The 22,231-nt window shown below is 39.3% G+C and overlaps 1 protein-coding gene across 2 annotated transcripts in view; it reads right to left on the reverse strand.

Annotated features, from left to right (window-relative positions):
• sbf2 (SET binding factor 2) overlaps positions 1 to 22,231 on the reverse strand; it is a 116,131-nt gene that overhangs the window by 62,725 nt on the left and 31,175 nt on the right. For both annotated transcript variants that reach the window (XM_042486090.1, XM_042486169.1), the window contains exons 3-7: positions 14,489 to 14,626; positions 8,180 to 8,317; positions 7,585 to 7,695; positions 5,668 to 5,773; positions 761 to 893 (exon numbers count right to left, since the gene is read on the reverse strand). In XM_042486090.1, coding sequence (XP_042342024.1) covers positions 761 to 893; positions 5,668 to 5,773; positions 7,585 to 7,695; positions 8,180 to 8,317; positions 14,489 to 14,626 — 626 coding nt within the window. The remainder of the gene's footprint in view (positions 1 to 760; positions 894 to 5,667; positions 5,774 to 7,584; positions 7,696 to 8,179; positions 8,318 to 14,488; positions 14,627 to 22,231) is intronic.

Here is a 22,231-nt window from a genome sequence, read left to right on the forward strand (position 1 = left end):
TCACATATTTTAGTGTCTTTGGGCAAAATATTGAACATTAGAAGACATAACCAGTGTTTGATGTGTGTAAATGGGTGACTGAGAAGCACTGTGAACTTCATCCAGCTTAGTAACAAACTCTGCTATCACGAAACGTCTAATTGTTTTCTTTCTGTTTCTTCTCATATTAACACATAAATGCTGTCATTCATATTTTAATAGGCTAGAAATGCAGGGTCTGTGTAACGTGCATAGCTTACTCAGGCACTTAAAACAGAGCCACAATTAAAGTTATTGGTAAGGCCTTTGCTTTTACCACGAGAAAAAGTCAAAATGTGTTTCAATAAATGAATCATCAATTTAAATTTAATGCAATCATGCTGTAATGTGCAGTAATTTGTTAAAAAAGTTATTTCTCGTAAAATTTCACATTTCAAACGTATTTCACAAGATAGACAGTAACATGTGCATTTGTTCTAAAAAGAGAAGGAAATTAATCACTGCACAAGTGAAAGGCCCTTCTAGGAAAAGTGAAGTCTGAAAAGTGAGTAGAAAAATCCTTTGACGTTACCAGATATATACGGTTAAACAGAGTCAAATTTTGTGATCTTAGAGGGTAATCTCATCCAGGAGATACAGCTCTTTGTATAACTGAATACAGTGATGAACAAAGTTAATCATCAGTCAAATCACAAGCCATGGGAGTCATATCACGAGCTGAGTTGTTAGAGGAGAGTCACATGAGAATCTGTCCTGCCGCCGGGGTCAAACAAACACTTACCTGTATTTAAGGGGAAACATGAGGGCTTCCAGGGCGCGACATGCCTCTCCGAGCCTCTGGTAGCTGGTGGAGTGGAACAAAACCTTGTGTTCTGTCAGGACCGCACAAAACAGGCTTAGAACATTTTGGATTCCTGAAACAAAAAAAGCAACAGAGAACAAAACTAGTGAGGTATTTGTCAGAATGTGACTGCCACACTGTCGCAGATCATTCATCAAACATTCGTGGCTATTTTTGGAGGATTTCAAACTTCAAACAGATCAGCTCACACAATATTCACGTGGGAGTTTTGTTTGTATCAATAACAGCTGCAAGATTGATTAATGCAATTCAGAACATACAACATTCAGTGGAATTTTTCTTGTAATTTTTCAGTACTATGCAGTCCAACCACAACAGTCTGAGTATAGAAGACCTGCTACTTGTGGATTGGATAGCATTGTTTGTGTATTCATCTCATTTTGAAAACAGGTCTGCTGAGGAAAGTGCTGCATGACTCCAAATGTTTGAGAACTCTGCCTGTGCAAGACCAAAAAGGCTGAGCTTTGGTGAAGAAGAAGACTGACACTGCAGCAGCGATTCTTCCATTTTTCAGATCACCTTGTCTGCACAGGTCCCTGCAGCCTTAACGATTTATTGAATAAACTGCTTGTATCTTTAATGTCTATTGTAAAAAACAATATTTAGATTCACACAAACGTAATCTCCCTTGATCACCTCTTATGTCTTATGACTCACTATAAGTGTGTTGCCTTGTATTTATCTGCACAGCACCTTCCCTTTTTTTTTTTTTTTTTAACTTGCTGTGCTAAAGATTTGTTTACGGGCTTGTACCTTTGAGTAGTGGTGTGTAGCTTCAAGCTACTAACAGCTTGCAGGTGAGGTCGTGACTTTATAAAAAGCTAGCAGTTAGGTCAATACGCATCCAAGGGAAAGCTACGAAAATTGCAGACACAGTGTGAAGAAAGGCATATAGTGAGGCAGCACACCATGTGGACAGAGGTCATTCTGGCTTTCACTTTCATTTCAACTGATGCGCACTGAATTAAAGGACGGGGATGAAGAGGCATGCAAATTTAGCTTGTTTTCTGTTGGATAAGTAGGTGACGTTAGATCGGTAGGCATGCTAAAGTACTAAAGTATCGGCTTTCCATTACAACCAATGTAGCGTTTACACAATAGTAAAGTAGCTTGCAGTTTACAGCTTGCAGTAGATGTACAAACGATGTAGCGGTGTCAATACTCAACAATTCCTTCATATAGTATAGTATTCCCCTTTTGTTTTCTAAATATTATATCTGGGTTTTTACCTTTATTGGAAAGGCCAGATACTGCAGATATAAAGGGGAGAGAGAGGGACGGGATGACATGCAGCAAAGGGCCGTAGGTCAGACTTCTTTGGCAGCTGCAACATTGTTCAGATTACTTAATTTGCATTAAACCATTTAAGTGTATTCCTAAATTGAACACAACAAGTGCAAAAATAAGGTTGGGATCAATGCAAATCATCTGCAATTTGTCCAACACTTTTTTAATGCCATGAAACCTGCAGGCTTATGATGCCAAAAAACAATAATTTTCCATGACCAAGTATGTCAGTTTATGTTAAACATTGACAATAAAGCTAGAGGAAAAGTCTCCTCTGAAAAACAAAGGAAATTACACACTCATACAGTATAAATAATATTTCAAATGCCGATGTGACAATCAGGAAGAATTCTAAGTTTACAGTTCCTGTTATTGTTTCCTATCAAGCAACTGACAGACCAATTCATCACACATTGAAGTGATAAAGAGAGGAACACTGGCAGACATATCAGCGCCACTGGGGGCGCTGGGTCTGGAAGTTTGGCTGCCTGAGCGAAGCCATTCAGTGATAAACAGGAAACTCTACATGAGCTTTAACAAAATCAGAGACTTCAAGGTGAACTTGTCAAACTAAATGAGTTGTTTCATCTTTTATGGACATGGTGGGTCAAAATTCTGTAAAACACTCTGTAAAAGAGTCTGTCGCTCATTTCACTATCTAGGCCCCTGTTTTATAATCACACCTCAAGTTCAGGTGTATACTTATCTCATGGCAACAGCAACGCATTTCCGAGCCCGAAATAAAAAGCGACAGCAACATCCCTAAACAACAGAAGAGACAAAGGCAACAAACAACAAACATGAGCACTGTTGATGGCCGGTTTTATCTTGCCTCGGGGGGGTGTACTTCCTTTGCAGTGTGACATGTTTAACACACATTCCTCTCTGGTGACTCTGTTGACCTGTGTACACAAAACGATGTGCCGACCTGCCGGCCTACATCGTTACTAGCCAATCCTTATTTGAAAATTAGGATATGACCTAATCCAAACACTAAATGGAAATGTTGCACTTGTTCTCTCTGCTTTCGTGTAGCTGATCACGACTTATGATATTTACCGAACTGTCAGCATGCAAAGACATTGGTTTTAAGTGCGGAGGAATGATTTACTGCAAACATCTAACTCTGTCAGTCACTCTGACATGCCATGATGACTCGACTCTCAATCAGAGATTCCTGCATACATTTGTCCTGCCACACAGTCCAAAACAAATATTATATGAATAGTTAATCAAAGTGGGATTAGGGACAAAGCCAACAACACATTTAAACAATCTGCTGCATGTTGCTATGACAGCAGGAGGACTAACAACGGATGACTGCACACATTTTTCTTGGTAATGATCTGAAGATATACTGAGCTATTTCATGTCTATGATCCTGATTAAACCCACTGCAGTATGCACTGAGCATACAAAGATGAAAGACTAAACTCACTGTTAGAGTTGTTACAACATTGTGAGAAATACGAATCTTTGTTTGTCGAGAGTTAGATTAAAGAATAATGCCTCCGTCATGATTTTACACTTGAAGGAATATCCCCTCACCCCATATGATTATGTCAGATATCATTTACCTCCCCTGTCCTATTTTAAATTCATGAAGAAAAACATTTTTCTTGCATGCCTCCGTGGTGAACAAAGAATTTAAAACAACTGAGAAAATACTTGATGAATTAAAGTCATAGTGGACAACTTTTTAAAACTGCTAAACTATATGAAACCATCTGTTTACATTTTTTTGACTTGTTGTATGCTCAGTACTTCTCCAACAGACAGCCCTTTCTGATTGGGAACTGAACAGAAAGTAAAACTTATCTATGCTGTCTTCAGATCCAGGCTCCATTGATAAAAACAGTTATTTTACCTAACAGAACACAGAACCTGATGGTCTACGGCTGCATCAATCAGTTAGATTTTTTGCGTTATTGCATGACTTTGGTGAATCGAAACTTAAACTTTAAAACACCAAAGTCAGAAAAAACACAAATTTGCTAAATGACTGAAGCCCCCCCTGTGTTCAGTGAGGTAAAATAACCGTTTTTGTCAGTGGAGTCTGGCTTTGAAGACAGCATAGATAATTTTCAATTTCAGTTCAGGACATCGTCGGACAAAGCTGTCTGTTTGGGAGGCACTGATCATACGACTGGATAAATGAGACTTGGCTTATACTATATAATTTTGGTGTTAAACATGGACCTCTTTTGCCTTAATTTATCAAGAATTTTCCTCATTTCTGGATTCTTCGTTCACCATGAGGGCATGCGGGAAAACATTTCCGTCAAGAATTCATCATAACACAGGGTGAGTAATTGATGTCGCATATTGAGCATTAATTCAGGTCTTGTAGCCGCTTTAAGGACAAACAGTGCTGCATACTGCACTGAACTGATTAATGGAAACAGGCTCATGAGGACTGACAGACCACGGCCGGGTATTGTGTCAAGATTGCTTTGTTTTGTGTATCCAGAATGGCTACTAATGACTTCCACATAACCCTGACCACACGTGTATCGTGCAAGTACCCCCCATGTGCATGTTCACCACTTTGTCCAAACAAACAGGGGATGGTGTTAATACACTCAGGAAATAAAATCCACTCTGTTTTGAATCACATTCTTCTAATCAAATGAGGATAAATAAGGGCGAACTTTCCATTACAAATCAAATTTCAGGTGAATTATATTTAATTTCAGACTCAGTTCTAACAGATGAACGCCTGCAAAAGCGAACTAAACCCAATTCTTCTAAAATGACTTAAAAATCTAAAAATACAGCGAACAATAGCTCAGCTCATGACTTATGCCAAACTGTCATTTTTAAAAGACTGAAGAAAGTGATAGACACACACTCCAAACACCATGAGTCATGGTCAATCAACCATGTTACATCTGTAACAAAGCACGTTTTGCCTGTGCAAATCGTTTACAGTCTGAACATGTTGTGCAAACATGGCAATGTGAAACCAGCAAACTGAATCAAATCTTTATCATGTGCTCATTCTAGCCCAGACAAAATTACAGAAACACTGATGGGACAAAGCAAAAACCACATAATCTTGCCTCAGACACATTTAGTTGTAGCATTAGTCCAAGTTCTTAATGGCTCATTGCTACAGTCTCCTGACTGTAAAAGTCCTACAGTGCTGCAGTTCAGCACCACGTGATTAGCAAAGCAGAACAGAGCCTCTAAAAATCTGGAAGGATCAAGACTGAATGAATGTGAAACATTTCACACACATTAAGCAGCTTAACTAAATCAGCTAAGACAGTAATATGATTAAGACGACTGTTCTTTGAGTGTCAGAACTGTCAGATAATGACAACCAACAACACAAAACATCTTAAAACCTAATTGGGATATAATGTGGACGTGACAACCTGCAGCAGGAAATGACTTTTCATTCAATAAACTCATCAGCAAGATTCAGTTACGTACAAATGACAGGGCAGAGATACAGTTACACACATGTCTGACTCAATAAGTTAACGCTTTTCTGATGACTGCTAGTTAGCAGTTATCAAAGTTCCTGGACCTACCCAGCTGCTGGAAGAGCAGAGCAACACTCTTGCATGTGACAGGCAATGTGTCGTTTAGGGGCGTCTGGATGAGCTGCCGGTCTCCTGCTCCCAGGCTAAACAGCTTCTGTAAAGACAAAAAAGGGCATCAAAGGTCAGAAAACAGTCATGGAAAATCTCTACGGCCATAACGGCTAAAGGGACAAGCAATACTGCGCCTGAGAGTCATCCATGAAGATTTATAGCCCAGTGTATGGTGGTTGTATCAAATAAAGAAGACACATGCTATTCAGTGCTGCACAGACTCTGCAGCTGCAGGACTGAATTAGCCAGTTGAATGAGTTTGCTTGTCACTGAGGAAAGAAAACCTCAATTACATGCTAACCCAAATATAACTGGTGCAGTGCACAGCTGCATATAGATCACAGAAGCCCTTAATAGATACTTGTAAGAAAAATATTTTAATTTCTTTATTTGAATTTTTTGTTAAAATGTGCAACATTTACTGACTAATGGAGTTAAATGAGTCACACTAGAGTGTTTTGGTGTAAGTTGCAGGGTGTTGTGGAGATATCAGCCATACAGATGTCGGCCTTCTCTCAAATATAATGGAACTAGATGGTACTCGAGTTGCTGTGCTCAAAGCGCCAAAAAAATACATCTGAAAAACTCAACAGCAATGTCTATTTACAGAAATGATGACCCACTTACTCAAGATAATCCAGAAGACCTTGTGAGCAGTTTCATGTAGGAACTATTTTCTCTCTATTTAACTACACCAACTGCACAAACTATTTTCTCTCTACTGAACTACACCAACTGCACAAAAAGAAGCGTGCATTTACTGCTATTTCACCCAGCACCACTGCACTAGCTACCATTACAACTCAGGCCACGGTGTGTTTACATCATGCTCTGTCATGAGCACAGACTTTCATCCATGATCAGATGCACGCTTTCTTTTGCAAGGTGATGCAATTGGTGGGTGTAGTTTGGCAGAAAGAAAATAGTTCCTACACGAAACTGCTCACAACAAGACCAAAACAATATAAATAAGATAGGTAAATAGAACCATGAGGGAAAATATGTTTTTAGTGAGTGAAAAATGGAAGGTATCTCAGGGTCGCCATTCATATGATTCTTGACATACCTAGAAGTTAAACTAGGTGCCGTTTTGACAAATGAGTGTTCCACTGCTGAGTTTCTGCCTGAAGGCAGACTCAAGGACTCAGGATTTTAAGTGTCTTCTTGCTGGGGAACAGGCCAAATTCTTCCTGCTTACAAAATATTAACCATTGTTCAAAACAAAGTCCGAAATTCACCTGAGTAATGAAGACTTCTCCCAGTGGCAGCTGTAAATGCACAGTAATTTTCCAAAATGACTGAGACACATTTTGGCTGAAGGGTGTTTTTCAGTGGTGTGAGTAAATAATCTATTGCCTGGCTCAGTGCATTTATAGCCTCACCCTCTAACACTTGGCAACCAAACTGCAGCAAACAAAATGCTTTTTTAAACCCTCAGTAATGAATTTTAAATATATATTCCTCAAAACTGTCATAAACACAATTTAAGAGCTCTGCTGTCTGCTGTCCTACTCTGGGCTGAGGCATTTTGCTCCACATAACACGATGGAAAAAATTATGAATATGTATCAGAAAATTACTGCCTGTGGCTGGACAACAATCTCTGGCACCATCTGAACACGACATTCCTGATTGGCTGCACAGCAAACATAAATCATTTGAGTAGCTGCACCATCAAGCCTCAGCCATCACCTCCAAAAACAATCACTGTCTGACAGCTGAGCAGGCAGACGTTGACCTTTTCAGGGCCCTGATCTGAGCTGATCTGTGGCCTCTGAACAGGCCAGGAGCAGTAAGATGTGTTACAAACTATGGTCATAACTTTGGACATGCTTTGCCTCATTGAAGACATACCTGGGATCCACCAGCAACAGGAACCTGGAATGTAAAGAGGTTGGCCACCAGACCCTCTAAAGGGAAACTCAAGCTGTCGATGTGCACTGTGTAGATCAGACCCAAGCACCCCTGGAAGGACAAAATGTGAAATAGAACAAAGGCATTACAAACTGACTCATGCAATGGACAGCGACTCTATATGGTCAAAGATAATGCAAATTATGGTAAAACATTGTCTCTATTTATGTTAAAATCCTAAACGATGGTGCTTCTGATTAGGCCGTGTCATTAACTTTGATCTAACTAATGGCAACTTCAAACATGTCGGAACAGAACAACATATTAACTTGAATAGCCGATCGTGAGTCTGAAAAACCTGTGATCACCTCATCTGTGTTGAAAAGATTAGAGGCGCTTATGCGTCTCATTTACTTTACTGAATTGCATGCTTAAGCAAACTTGGTCCTATTTTGCAGACGGTGCAAAGTAGATAAGCGTCATCTCAGAGCTGCGGGATGAAAGCACTGATTTGACAAACATTCCGAGTATTCCTTCGGAACAACACAGAAAAACATTTTTTAAATCAAGATTTAATCATATGGTGTTTTATTACCCGGAATATTTCGGGATAATCCAGCCTGGACACGAGAATGAGACTTTTTGGTGCAAACACTTGAGCTGGCTGGATCAAGCCATCCTCCTCTTCCTCATCATCATCTTCATCTCCATCAGCCTCAATACTCTTTGATCCCTGAAACATTAAAAAACAGTTGAAGAGTTCAACACACTGCCTTGGACTATACAGACCATGAAATTTAGTGTTGAGCATGCCAGCACTGTTGAGCTCCTGGTTTAACTTGTGAATACATCATGTGCCTCAAACCCATCACATTGTCCAGTGCCTGCCGGGCATGTCCTTTACTGTACACGGCACGTGTTGTTAGCATATTCTTCAGTAAAAAATAATTTGTGTGCTTCACCATAAGGAGTGGTCAGTGGTAATGTAATGCATGCTGATATTTAGTGTGATGAACAAACCTGTTAATGGATGGACACCTAATTTTTAAATAATGTGGTCATGATACCAAAATTATGAATTTAAAACGATACCAGCCTAAAAATATCAATCCCGATACTGACATAACACCATGGCAAGTCTTAAACATCTGGAAAAGTAATGGAACTTAAAATACCTTGCTTTTTCACTGAAAAACGTCAAAACAAAACACAACAAATCCTCCTAAAATAAACAAACAAACAAAAAACTGAAAAAAGTCAGAAACACTCTGATAGGTCAACTAACTCAACCCAAGGCATTATGGGCTGCTAACAGCAACAGTAACAAGTTTAGTTCAACTAGTAAAAAGGATAAATAGACTTTCAGTGTTGGATTTATCATTATGGGTTTATATCCCAAAGACTTCAAAAAGACATAGTAGTTCAAGGCTGGATTATAGAGCTTCAGAAAAGGACACTATCGCACCGGAGCCACTGCTGTAATGGCAATTTAGTTAGCTTCGGACCAAAAAACAAAAATGTTCCATGCAATGTTCCAAAGACATTCAACACTCCTGATGTTTTGTTGTATGTGGTTATATTTGTTATATTGGCAGTTATATTGGTGTTTATATCGTCGACCCCAGCCTTCACTTCTGTAGTGTCCAGTATGTCTGATTTTTGTCATCAGTCCTCTTCAAAGCTTGGTGGTGACTTAGATGCACGCAGCGCAGCTGGAACAGCTTTGCTTCAGCGATACAGTTTCCTATTTTTTTTTTTTTTTAGATATTGGTCACATGTGACATTACATTTATTTTTTACTTTCCAGATAGGACAACTGCAAGAAGCATTCCATAGGCTGAACACAGAGTGTACTTGCCCCTGGCAAGCAGCGAACCCTGCAGAGCGCTGCACGCACACACTGTTCCACTGCTGCACATTAACCCAATTTATAGGAACTCACAAGAAATACAGCTCTTCTTCAAACACTCCTAACTTTTCATATTGTTTTTAATGGCAGGGTATTGCTATAGCTTTCTAGTATCAGTATACCATACAATATTACTTCTAACGATCTATTTTCCATTTTCACTTGAGGAATGAGTCATACAACATGCTTGAAAGTAGGAGTAGTGGAAACTTAATTATATTCTTCCTACAAAACAAAAATAGCCAGGATAAAACTCTTGCATCAGACAAAGTCATAGCATCAACCCCCAAAAATCTTACAACTCCTCCTTTGTCTCCTGAGAGGAGACACACTTTTATGAAAGTTTAGACTATTAATTATCTCCTTGCCCAATCTGTCCCCATTCAGCAAAGCTGCTCATCCCACTGGAGCCAGTGAATGTACACAACATATTTTATAAAATTAGGATGAGGTTAATAAAATATCTTGCCTACAAAGAGACAAAATCATGTGAGTGGATTTCCTTAGAAAGACAAATCTGGTTTAGGAGATTAATGTTTCTTCCCTTCTCAGGGACAGCAGACACCACAGACGTCACAGATTTCAGAGGCAACACAGAGGCTTGACTGACAACTTGACACCAACATGCATCGACCAGTTTAAAAAAGGCTTCCAGGCAAGTTAGAAAATATCATTACTGGTATGGTCGCTCCTCTGAAGATTAAAGAGATAAATTACATAAGCCACAATTCCTGGAAGGAGACTGCCAGAGCATGAGGCTTCTCAGAGACAAGTCCATTATAAGAATAAAATATAAAAAGCTAGTGTATGGCAGCAGGAGTGCAGGGGGGACAGGATACCAGCCTTTTGTACAAGGCTATCCTGGCTTCTCCTTTTCATCATGTCATTTAAATTCTAGCTGTCAAATGTAGGCCGCTGCTGCTGTGTTAGCTTGTGCTAACTGGGCAGATGTTGAATTGACCGTTCGCCAGGAGCAAACCAGCTCCATAGGCGGTCCATCAGTACTGGGTCTAACAGCAGCAGCAGCAGCAGCAGCAGCAGCAGAAAGTTTGCTGATCCGGCAGTGAGTGGAGCTGTTCGGGAAGAGACCCCCCCCAGTGCTGGAAAGTGCCTCCCCCCATGAATGACCACCACAAATAGAAACTAATTCTTTAGGACACACTGGATACTCATAATACTAGGCTCCAAATCCAAGACAACGCCTGACAAAGCGCTGTGAAATGTAAGCACAGAAACAGCACAATAGCTCCAACAAATTTAAGAACTGAAAAAAAACAACAACCCCAAAACAAAACGAAAAATGATTATCCAAATCCCAAAGTAGATAACTGAATACCTACTCAGTGAAGAAATATCTGAATAATTGAATATTTGGGTCCAGTCCCTCTATCAATTCAAATCAAATTTAAACTATAAAGTCATTTTGCTGTGATCAAACATGTTATATACCTCTCAAAAACAGGACAAGCTTGTTGTACAAGCAACAGCTTCAATCTGGTTCTAATTGTCTGTATCGTGAATCCAGGAGCCCTATCAGAGTGCTGATACTCCAACCTCTTCGTGCTCATTCCTAAGTAAAGCCCTTATCACAATCTGGTATATTTCTCCAGACAGTGAAAACATGCCATAAGTGCTTCAGTATCTCAGGACGAAGCAGTACAGGATCAAAATAACCCATTCAGACGAGGGTCACATTTCACCATTATTCTTAGGATTTGGTTCAATTATTAGACAAAATACATTCCTCTGCCGCCTGTCTGGGCTCTCCCTGGAATCCAACTGAGGAGATAAGGATGAGAGTAAAGATTGTTAAAACACCCTCACGTTTCAAGAAGATCCCCAGTGCCGTATATTGAATCCAGGGAGGTGTGTTTATTTTGCAGAAACATGATGTCTGGATGAGGCCAAATATAGCCTCATCTAATTACTAACACAAGGCTGTCTAAAAAGGTAGTCTATCACATTTGAAGGTCTTCATATTTCTTCAGTATTTAATAAACACAAAGTATCCACGTGTCTGGGTCAAGTGTTTTTTCAGCACACAAATATCTCAGTTACTGTGAGCTGTTAAGTGCTACAAATTAACACAAAGAGTGTGTATTTTCTAAATGGAATTAATATTCTCCAAATGTACTCTGGTCAGTATTCATGTTTTTTACATCAATATGCAGAGAAAAAACCCCACTGACAGCCTCAGTATTGAGAGGCTTACAATTCTGCTGCAACTTCTTACTTTATAAAACTAGCTTTGTACCTCCTTTCTGAAAATGGAAAGCTAACAGGACAGTATAGTCAGATACATCTATCAATGCTTAAATTACAAATATGGGCCCATTGGCTTGATAGCTCACATACTAAAGACAGGCCAGGTTATGCTCGCAGCAGAGCCACTTGTAACAGGCTATCCCAACAAGGCGGCTTAAAATTTAGGATCCGATTGTCTGATAATTAAAACCTTTATGTTAAAACATATTTAAAACATTAATAGAAAAAAGAACTATTCATATTTTACAATTTGTAAATCATGTTAACATGTGCATCAACGTAGAGAGGGGTCTCCAGAAAATAAGTAAATACCATAAAATTAAAATACAAAAAAAGAAAAAAACATATAAATTTTGGACAAATTCACAATAAAATCAGTACAGAACCTCATCACTTTGGTCATCTAAAATCGATAATTACAGAAGCTCAAAGATTAAAATGTTTGCCTATCTATACATGGAGTTTTGCTTTTATTTTTCCATTGAGTACACTTAATTAACCTGTCTTGCCACTGTGGCAGGTTGGGAGACAGTGGTTTTAGCCAACATAAAGTTATCATTTTTTCTTAACCAATAAAAGGGCATGTAACAAGTAAACATTTCTCTTATCCATAGCTCCCACTTTAGTGTGTGATGTGAGCCATGCCACACAACAATGACAGCAATAATTTTCTATCCATACAGTGTACAGCTGTTACATGTTTTTTGTTGTTGTCGTTGTTGTGTTTGTTTTACCACAATAGTATTGGATTGGAATCGGCTGCTTTGCAAGTTCAGGTATTAGAATTTCTATTGGGAAGGCAAAGTGGTGTTGGTACATCTCTAATACTTGATTAGACTGAAGGTAAAATACAAGAAATGTTTGTACATAAATCAGTACATTTACCTTTCTACGTGGAAGTCCTTTTCTCTCATTCCTGGTAAATATATGGTACAGTTTGAAATTAAACTGATTCAACAACCGCACTAAACTTGTACACAAACACAGTTTCTCTAGCTTCTTAATGCTCTGCAGGCCTAAAGTAAACATTAAACGTGGAGCGGGTGTTAAAAACAAACTTTATAGCCCTCACTAACAGCCTTTCCAGTTCCTAGATAACAGTAAACAAAGACACAATTACCATAACATCAGGCCTCATAATCAAGTCTGAATCTGTTGTTAATGAAAACTCATATTCCCTCCACTGAGCCAGTGTGTGAGGACAGAAAACAGACCAAGCAAGATTAAGGATTGAATACAGCTGAGGGACACAACCAGAGTCGGGCAATGAGAATGCTACTTGTGCGCTCCTCCAAAAAAATCCTAAACAACTGAGCTATTTTTTTCTCCATCTGATGTGATGTGAAAATTTTTCCTAAATTCTTCCTCCTCTGACTCTTTGTGGAAAAATGTGTCCAGTTGTGCAAACAGAATAATGTTTGTGTAATTATTGTCTGATTCACACAACAAGCTGAGATGGTAAAGTAATGAGGAAAGGATGAACCACACCAGTATTGATTCGTAATGTTCCACGGAAGTGACTCCACATTTTTTGAAAGCTGACATGTTTCTCGTACATGGTCACATTTCCAATGTTAGTTGAAAAACGTTTTGTATCTAACTAACTGGAATGTGATTGACGACTGCCTTCCACATGTGAAAGGATGTGAAGTCACAGCTGGCAAAGCGACAGGAGTCATTTAAGGCCTCTAACAAAGGAAAACACAGTGAAACAATTAGCCTGGTATTCTGTGGGCTTTTGGCAGGGAGAGACATTAACGAGATCATTCATATAAGTATAAAAATGATCCCATACAAACGAATGTGTTGTAATAAATAATTAATGGGGGGTTTGAACATTTGTGTCGTGACCAGTAATGTGCAATCAAACACAATCTTGTGTGCCTGAGTAAATCAAATGAAAAGAGCTGGAGGGGAGTGCAGGTCCATCCTCTCCTTTACAACAGCATCCCACCCCCACCCCCACCCCCCCAACAGCTCATAATTTATTAGTCTCTATTGAGCAGCCTTTTGTTTTCATGCCTAAAACTCTGAAAGACTTCTCACATGCGACAAGAACTCTTACAAGTAAAAAGAAAAGTGCCAAGGACTGTTAAAAAAACAACAACAAAACAAAAAGCCTAAAATGGAAACAGAAAATGAGAACCATCACATTGCTCAACCGAGATATCCTGATTTTTTCTAAGAGACACAAAAAGCTGAACCACATGCTCATCATAAGAGTCCACGAAACGCAAGATTATCTGTTTAACAGTGGGACAATGGGAAATATTTCTGCAACATCAGGATTAATGAGTGCAGCATGGTGGCTCAGTGGTTAGCACTGTACCCTCAAAGGCTTCTGTCCTGTGTACAGTTTACATGTTGTTAGTATGTTATGGTGGGTTCTCACATGGTGTTCCTGTTTACTCCACCAGTCCTGAAACAGCTGTACAGCAAGGAGGACTGGAGACTCTATGATTGTCTGTGTTAGTCCTCTGACTGAAAACATTCACCCAAATTAATTCTGGGGAGGTCTACCTCTTAAACCTGTGACCCAGAAAAAGGCCGAGCCAGTAAATAATGAACAAATGAATCAATGCATGAATGGAAACGGGGCAAAAGAGCTCAAAATTCACTAATATAAAAATGTTAAAGGACATGCCTAAAGAGTAGTCATCTTTTTGTTTGTTTGTGTGTTTGTGTGTGTGTGTGTGTGTGTGTGTGTGTGTGTGTGTGTTGCAGTCCTACCTGCAGATTGACCTCAGCCTCATAAAAAGTGAGGCAGGAACAGTAGTGACGGTCTGAATCGATGTCTGTCAGCACAACAGTGAAGAAGGTGGGTGCTTTCCTCTCTCTGGACAACCTCCACCCTCCAGGCTGGCAGAACTGAAAAATATTCAACAAAATACCATCTCAGGAGAATATCATAGAAGGCAATTCACACAACATGGTTAGAATAGAAACAGTGTTACAATCTGTTTTTTTTCTTCTCTCTGTGTGTGTGTGTGTGTGTGTGTGTGTGAGTCCGCTTTCCTAATATTTCTGTGGCCTCTCTGTAAATTTTGACATTTTTGCGGGTCAGTAAATGCAGCATGGGTGAAACTCTTCAGGAGATCTTTTTTATCTCAGCAAAACTGTGTGGCATTTGAGTCATGGGATGGATACTTGATTTGTCAATCCGATCATAGCTAATCACATGAGGTAGATGGATAAGAGGAGCAGCTGCTATGCAGGTGAGTGATTGCAAACTTTTAGACCCAGTGCAATTAACATTCAAGTTTCATTTGTACTGCGCTTGGCAGTCTGCCCATCTGTTTGTGACCAGAGTGCATATATAGATATATATATATATATATATAAAAAAAAAAAAAAAAAAAAAAAAAAAAAAAAAAAAAAAAAACATGTATATATATATATTTGTGTATCAATATAGTAGTCAACGGTCCAGCTCCAGAAATATAACATCAATATGTGGCCGCAGATGTTCTGATCGTTTTGATCAACGCCACAAATAAACAAATGTGTGGGAAACCCTGAGATGTACAAATTGATACTGTGATTTCAACTTCATCATTTCAGACACAAAATTGTTCTTGGGATTGTCAAAATCACAATCAAAGTTAAATTGAAACTGTTAAAAACTCAGTGGTTATAATGTCCCTTTAGACTTTCTGCTGGTAAACCACTCAACCCTTAAATGGATGGGGCATCATTGTATTACTGTAAAAAGTCTAATCCCAGTGCCCCCACAGAGAGCACAGACAGGATGTCCTGTTTCAGTGCAGCAATTACATCTGCTCATCAGAGCAGGAAGTGGCATGTTCAGTATTTATGTTCCTTGAAAGTCATCAGTGAAGGTGCCAGGCCAAACTGCCTGAGCTCATTAACTGCCGGATCATAAAAGGAATCATTCTAAATAGGATGGAAGACTTATGGTGCATTCCTTTCGAAACTGGAATTCAAAGCTTCTGAGTTCCTAGTAGGAGATTTTCAACAGAACCCCTCCTTAAGTCAGACTCTGGCTTATTTGTCATTTCATTAGTCGCACACACTGCTAACAATAACTAACAATGGCAAGAACTGCGTATGGCTGAAGCCAACATTGCTTATACGACTTGTTGTACCGGAACACAGTCAGCTCGGGTGAGACGTCATTTTCAGCTCTGACTTCCGAGGTAAAAGGAACACAGCATAAAGTGAAATACAAGCTGATTATAGTACAGAAAATTCAATTGTGGCTAAAACTCTAACAGAAAACATTTATTTATCCTGCTGTCAGCGTTGGATTACATTCATCACTAATTAACTTCTGATTGTCTGGATTCTGTCTCAAACTTATTGGAAGAGTTCTGGATACAAGTGAGAAAAGCAGACTTTCACTCTGTGGTATTATCATTCTTAACAAGTTAGTCAAGGTCTTCCAAAATCTTCCTGGAATAGCCTATTCTTCATATTTCCTAGCATTCTGTTTATTGAGAAGCACACAAATCAACAATTTTCGATGCATGACAAACCAGAGACATTTTTAGGAAACTGTGGGCACAAACTCAGAAAGACTGTTACTATAATAAAAAGCATGTTAAAAATGTTTTAAGTCTAAAAGAACCAATGTGAGTCATAACTAATCATGACACAAAACATCTGCAATGTGTGGGAAAAACAAGCTTCTTCCTGATGTAGTGTTCCATTAGACACATACAGTTTATATGTGAACTGATTTTATGGACAGTTTCACAGATATGTTCTCGTTTCTTGACAAAAGTGTTGTTCTCACATAAACACTTGATTGCAAATAATTGAACAACCACTGTAGGGTGGGTTCATAAATTGTAACAAACAGAACAAGAAAAAAAAGGTGCTGACAGTGGGTGTGGCAAAACAGATAATGTGAGAGACACAAAGGAGAGAAGAGGGACAAAATATGGGAGGCACGTGGGCACGTGGTCAAAGATTAGTATTTGTGTCTTGTCCTGCTCTGTTTTTGCTGGAGGTCCAACTGGCTCTAAAAACAGTGTTTAGACTGCTCCTCAGGTTATGCAGTGGATGACTGGACACACGGAGGAAGAGAGGGGACTGGGTAACAGAGGGGACGGGTGAGGGCAAAAACAGATGAACTGATGAACAGATGAATTTGTGTACAGCATAGGACAAATACACTGGTGAGGTAGCATCTCTGGCAGAAAAAGAAGAGGAGTAGAGAGAAGTAGAAGAAGAGTCGCAGAGTGGGATGAATGGAGATTAGGAGAGGAAGAGAGGAGAAGAAGGGGGGGGGGTTTGGCTTGTTCAGGATGCCACCATCTTCCAGTACATACAATAGCCTGCAGGAAATCTGTTAAACCTGCTTTGTGGTGAGGTGTGTGTGTGTGTGTGTGGACGGGACAGGACTCAAGGACAAGTGCAGATAACTGTGATCCTGTCCAAAACTATTCCAACTATGCCATTCATTGTTGTCAAAAAACACACCTTTGGGACTGCATAGCTGTGAAGATCACAGGAGATATAACATCCTGTGTGTGTGTGTGTGTGTATGTATGTAAGGGGGGAATAACTATAGGGAGAGCGACATCCAGAGAGCTTGTGGAGGCACGATTAACTGACTTCCCTGATATGAAATCGGTGTTTCCTTTAAGCCGTTATCTCTCCTGTAGGTCTGCAGAGGAACACTTGAGGGCTGGCACACGTTCAAAAACACTTTAGGGAGTTCAGTGTTTCGTAAACTTCATTTTATTCGAGGACCCTGCATCCAGACAGACTGCTGACATCATTGTACATACAGCTTATGGCTGTTCAACTAAGAGATGAATGATTGTCTGTTGCTGGATCCAATACAGACTTTACAAATATGGAACAACTAACTTCCCTCACATTTAAAGGGGGGGGGGGGAGACTTTTTGTTCTGTACATACGACACCTATTGCACGTCTGTCCATCTTGGAGGAGGGATCCCTTTGCTCTTGCTGAGGTTTCTTACATTTTTTTTCCCTTTTTCTTTCTTTATTGCTTTATCCACTCTGAGGGTCCACGGGTAGAGGGATGTCATATGTAGTAAAGCCCTCTGAGGCACATTGTGATTTGCGATATTGGGTTTTATAAATAAAATGTAATTGAACTGAACTTTTAAATAACCAAATTGTATTTTAAATTTTACCTAAATGTTAAAAAGTTGACAAATAACATTTATTGAAACAATGTTCTTTAAGAAACGTGTAAGAAACGTTATTACAATGGCATTTTTAGTGGATGAACACAATAGCATAAAATAATAGTTATTATAATACTAAATTTAATCAGCTAGTATTTCTGGTGCCAACCAGCATTGGTAATGACATTTAATCAACCAGTCAACTAATTGCAGACATCCCGATTTACAAACGATGCAGTTCAATAAAATGAATGATAACACATTTTTTCATGAAACATAATCTGCTTATGACTCTCATAATTAGTTCTAGTGTGTGAGAGTGCATTTTACACAAAAATGTTCACATATGGTGTTTGTTGTTGCGCTTGTGAATAAACTGTTTGAAACTGTCTGAGTGTCTTCTTGATGATTCAAGAATCCGCTCTGCTTTTCTGCAACTTTTGTAAAAGCAGAGAAACCTCTGGAGCTTCCTGCATATGTTGTTCATCATTTTAAATTTAACTGTGCACAACTCTGCGTAAACAGAGAAAATATGCTTATACTTTTTGTTTAAACATCCAACTTGAAAAATTATGTCAATTACAATTCAAACACAGAAAGCAGTGTGGATATAAACATGTACCTCATGCTAGAAGGAGCAGATAAATATGTGATGTTTAAGATTTAGAAGAATAATACAGAGGGGAGGCAAAAGCAATAGCTTGTTTGCAATCACATGACTATGATCATGCTTGGACTGTCAAAAGTTATAAATCCATACACTGTGTGAACTGGAAACAGAGGAACAAGGCTACATGAAGGAATTAGGTGAACCTGCAGGCAGCAGGTATTGCCAGAAAATCTAAATAATTTTTCCCTCCACTTGAATGATTTGCTTGGTGTGGACACCTCCAAACCTCCTAATATCATCACGCTACAAAGGGAGCCAATGAAAGTGTACAAGAATCAAGTAGACTGTAATTATTTTGTGTGATGATGGGTCACGACTAAAATGACTGCCGTCTCGTTTTTGGCCAGATGAGTAAATGTGCCTAAGTATAACTGTCTTTTGTATTTTAATTCTGTAACGTTACATTGATGCACCGCTATCAATCCAATATTGTTAGCTAATGATAGATAACTTTAACTATTATTTTCTACATTCTAGGTCAAGTTCCCACAGGTCTTGTTGGGGGGTGTGGCTAGAAACATGGACAAATTGTCAGAACACATTGTAATGGCATCCAACTTGAGACACGTTTATACAACGCTTTTATGTTAACGTCTGACATGAGCTGACCTTGCTGACTGAAGACTGAAGATGGAGATTTTTGATCCACATCTGCAGCTGCTGTTTTTTTTTTGTTGTTTTTTTTTTTAACTTCTCCCTCTTAAGTCGTACTGCTTTCCGGAAATAAAGTGGCCTTTTTTTTTTTTTTTTTTTACCAAATCGCTCCATAGGAACTTTTCATAGGACCTACTTTTCTTCCTGTAAGCATATTTATGTCCTACTGTGATAAATTGTGCAATAAGAAACGGTAAATGGCGCTTGACACATTTCCAGGAAGCAGCAGAGCTGAACAAACAAGCGAAACCACTGTATGACACAAGCTGTATTATACATTTAACTATAGCATGATAGAAATCCACTTGAGTGCAACATATGCAAAGGTCATCAGATAGGAAACGGTCTTCACACACACACACACACACACACACACACACACACACACACACACACACACACACACTCTCACTCACTCACTCACTCACTCACTCACTCACCCACACACAGCAGAGAGAAAGGACATCTCCTCTTCCCAAATTAGACTGAGTCAAGTGACAAAGGAACACTTGCTGTATTAATGTCAGAGCTGAGTAAGCTGCTGCCCTTCAGCTAAACCCTCTGCATCACATCATGTGCTGTGGCCTGGTATGATTGACTCCCACCCAACTGCACTATTCACCTTGTCCAGTGACACTGGATCTGCAGTCTGACCTGCTAAGCATCGTCACAGCCCAGAGCTCCAAGAGCAGCATCAATAAAAAGGAAAAAAATCAACACATGGAGGCTTTACTGTATGTGGACATGGCTGCATTCTTACAATGTGACGAGACATTACTGCCTGCTCTGGCACGGACCAGATATAACTAGGACAGCAGCCATTACGAAAGATGACTCAGGACAAAGAGACAGACAGTGTGGTATCTTGCTTTATCTTTCCCTCGTATGATACAACAAAAACATGATGGGAGACAGATTTGCTGTGTTTTCATTATGACCCACAGAGTTGTGTTCTTAGGGAAATACAAACAGACTTTGAAGGGTCATAAAACCTTTTAAGAGTTCCCGTTACCACAAATGAGCTTAATCCCGCAAATCCTTTTCGAGAAGGGCCTAATTTCATAATTTGGTTGATCTACAAATCCCAATTAAATCAGGCTCCAAAGTTGTCCCATGTTTTCTCTCCACAGAAATAAAATGTGCTTAGACTGAGCCGTTTCCTCTGATCTGACCATCACTAGGAATGAATGACCTAAACTGAAGGACATAAAATAAGAAAACCTTTTCCATACACCCCTGACTATTATGTACATCATGTTGCTGCATGGAACAAAGAGGAATTTTGGAAAACGATTGTGTCCTGGGGAAATGTAGGACAAAGTTCATGCAATTAAAAAAGATATTGAATACATAAACAATTACAAACCTGACAATGCATTGAATTGCAATCTCAACTCTTATAGCAGGTATTACTGAAAGGAAAATATGTGAAATTCTAAATCCTCCCTAAATTATCCAAATTTCTGGTTCTACTGAACTTTAGGCTGAATCTAAAGTTACTACCAAGACAATGTAGTAAGGAAAACTGAGCAACAAATGTGCACTACACTGTGCACTTTAATCATCCTCTTCCTTGTTCTTTCCCCATTAATGTGGAAGAGTCGCATGCCAGGAAGACAACACAATGACGGAAAGTGAGGTGTGAGGTGTCAGGGAACAGGGAGACTGGCCGGGGGTGAGAAGGTCAATGGCGTGCTGCCTGCACAGAACTACTCCTTTATCAGGTTTACAGGATGAGAGGCGGACAAACAACCAAAGACGGCTGCTCAAGACGAGTCGTTTGGCGCACAAACACCCATTCCCCCGCCTCAACCATCATTGCTCAAGGTCAACGTGACGAATCCAAAACTGTCAACAAAATGACTAATAGCACTGTTATTCAACTAATATTTAGTGGTTGCTGTGAGTTTATTTACTGCGCCAAAACGTGCGCTGAGGTGGCATCTCCCCTTCAATTCCATTCCATGACCCTGCTTCCCCACTGTCACTAACACTTCTGGTTTCCCTTTGCTGATCTGTTATGCAATAACCGGCGCATATGGTTCATTTTAGAGATAGATATTTTTAGATGGCTATGATTAAACACAGTAATTCAAAAAAAATGTCTCGTCAAGCAGGACAGGAAGAGTCATCGAGCAAATATTGCCAACTTGACTGTACACAAAATTTCAAGCTTCATAGATGCCATATGTGCAGGAAATGTAACACCTGAAAAAGGACCTACTACAAGATGTATTTTTAGTTCAAACGTGGAATATTTTTAAAGTCACGCATAGTCCAATGACAAGCAGCTGAACCCCAAACATCCCTCAGGAACATTTGTTCACTTCAGGGCAAATACTTGGGTATATTTCAAAACACAGCATAAATTAAAAACATGCAGCCAATTCACCACATGAAACTTGAAAACACAAATGCATAAAGAGGCAAATAAAAAGGACCCTTTAGAGGTTCAGACATTCCTGTGCTTAAATCAATCCCCTGTTGGATAAATTCTCTCGAAACCTATTCCTTGAGCTAAATCTGGAGCGTCTCTGTGATGTTCACGGCTGGTCCCAAACATTATGGACTTTATTATGTCTCAGTTCTGTCAAAACTAGGTTAATAAACACCACATCATCCAAGCATAAATAAGTTGAATAATAGTTCAGGGAAGAATCAGTTGTGAAATTGAGAGCACAAAATTTCCCTTTCAGGATCCAAGGATAAATCCATGGATTTTCCCGGCACACTATGATAACAGGTTCTCATGGTAAACTAATATTAAAACCACTTGAATGATATAAAAACAAGCATAATTCCATAATTTCTCTCATTGTTGTGACAGAATCCCTCAAAACCGAGGCAAGTAGAGCAGTCAGATCAAAGCTTACAGCGTTATCGCAAAAACAATCAATGATGTCTGCTCAAGAAGGACTTGGTGTGCCATGTATGCCTTTTTATATAACTGTGTTAGTCATAGCCTGAGAACTCGTCAGCATACTGTACTTTTTATCAAATGGGACATATTACATATTATTCTGTC

The sequence above is a fragment of the Plectropomus leopardus genome, chromosome 1, assembly GCF_008729295.1.
Source record: "Plectropomus leopardus isolate mb chromosome 1, YSFRI_Pleo_2.0, whole genome shotgun sequence".
Taxonomy (NCBI): Eukaryota; Metazoa; Chordata; class Actinopteri; order Perciformes; family Serranidae; genus Plectropomus; species Plectropomus leopardus.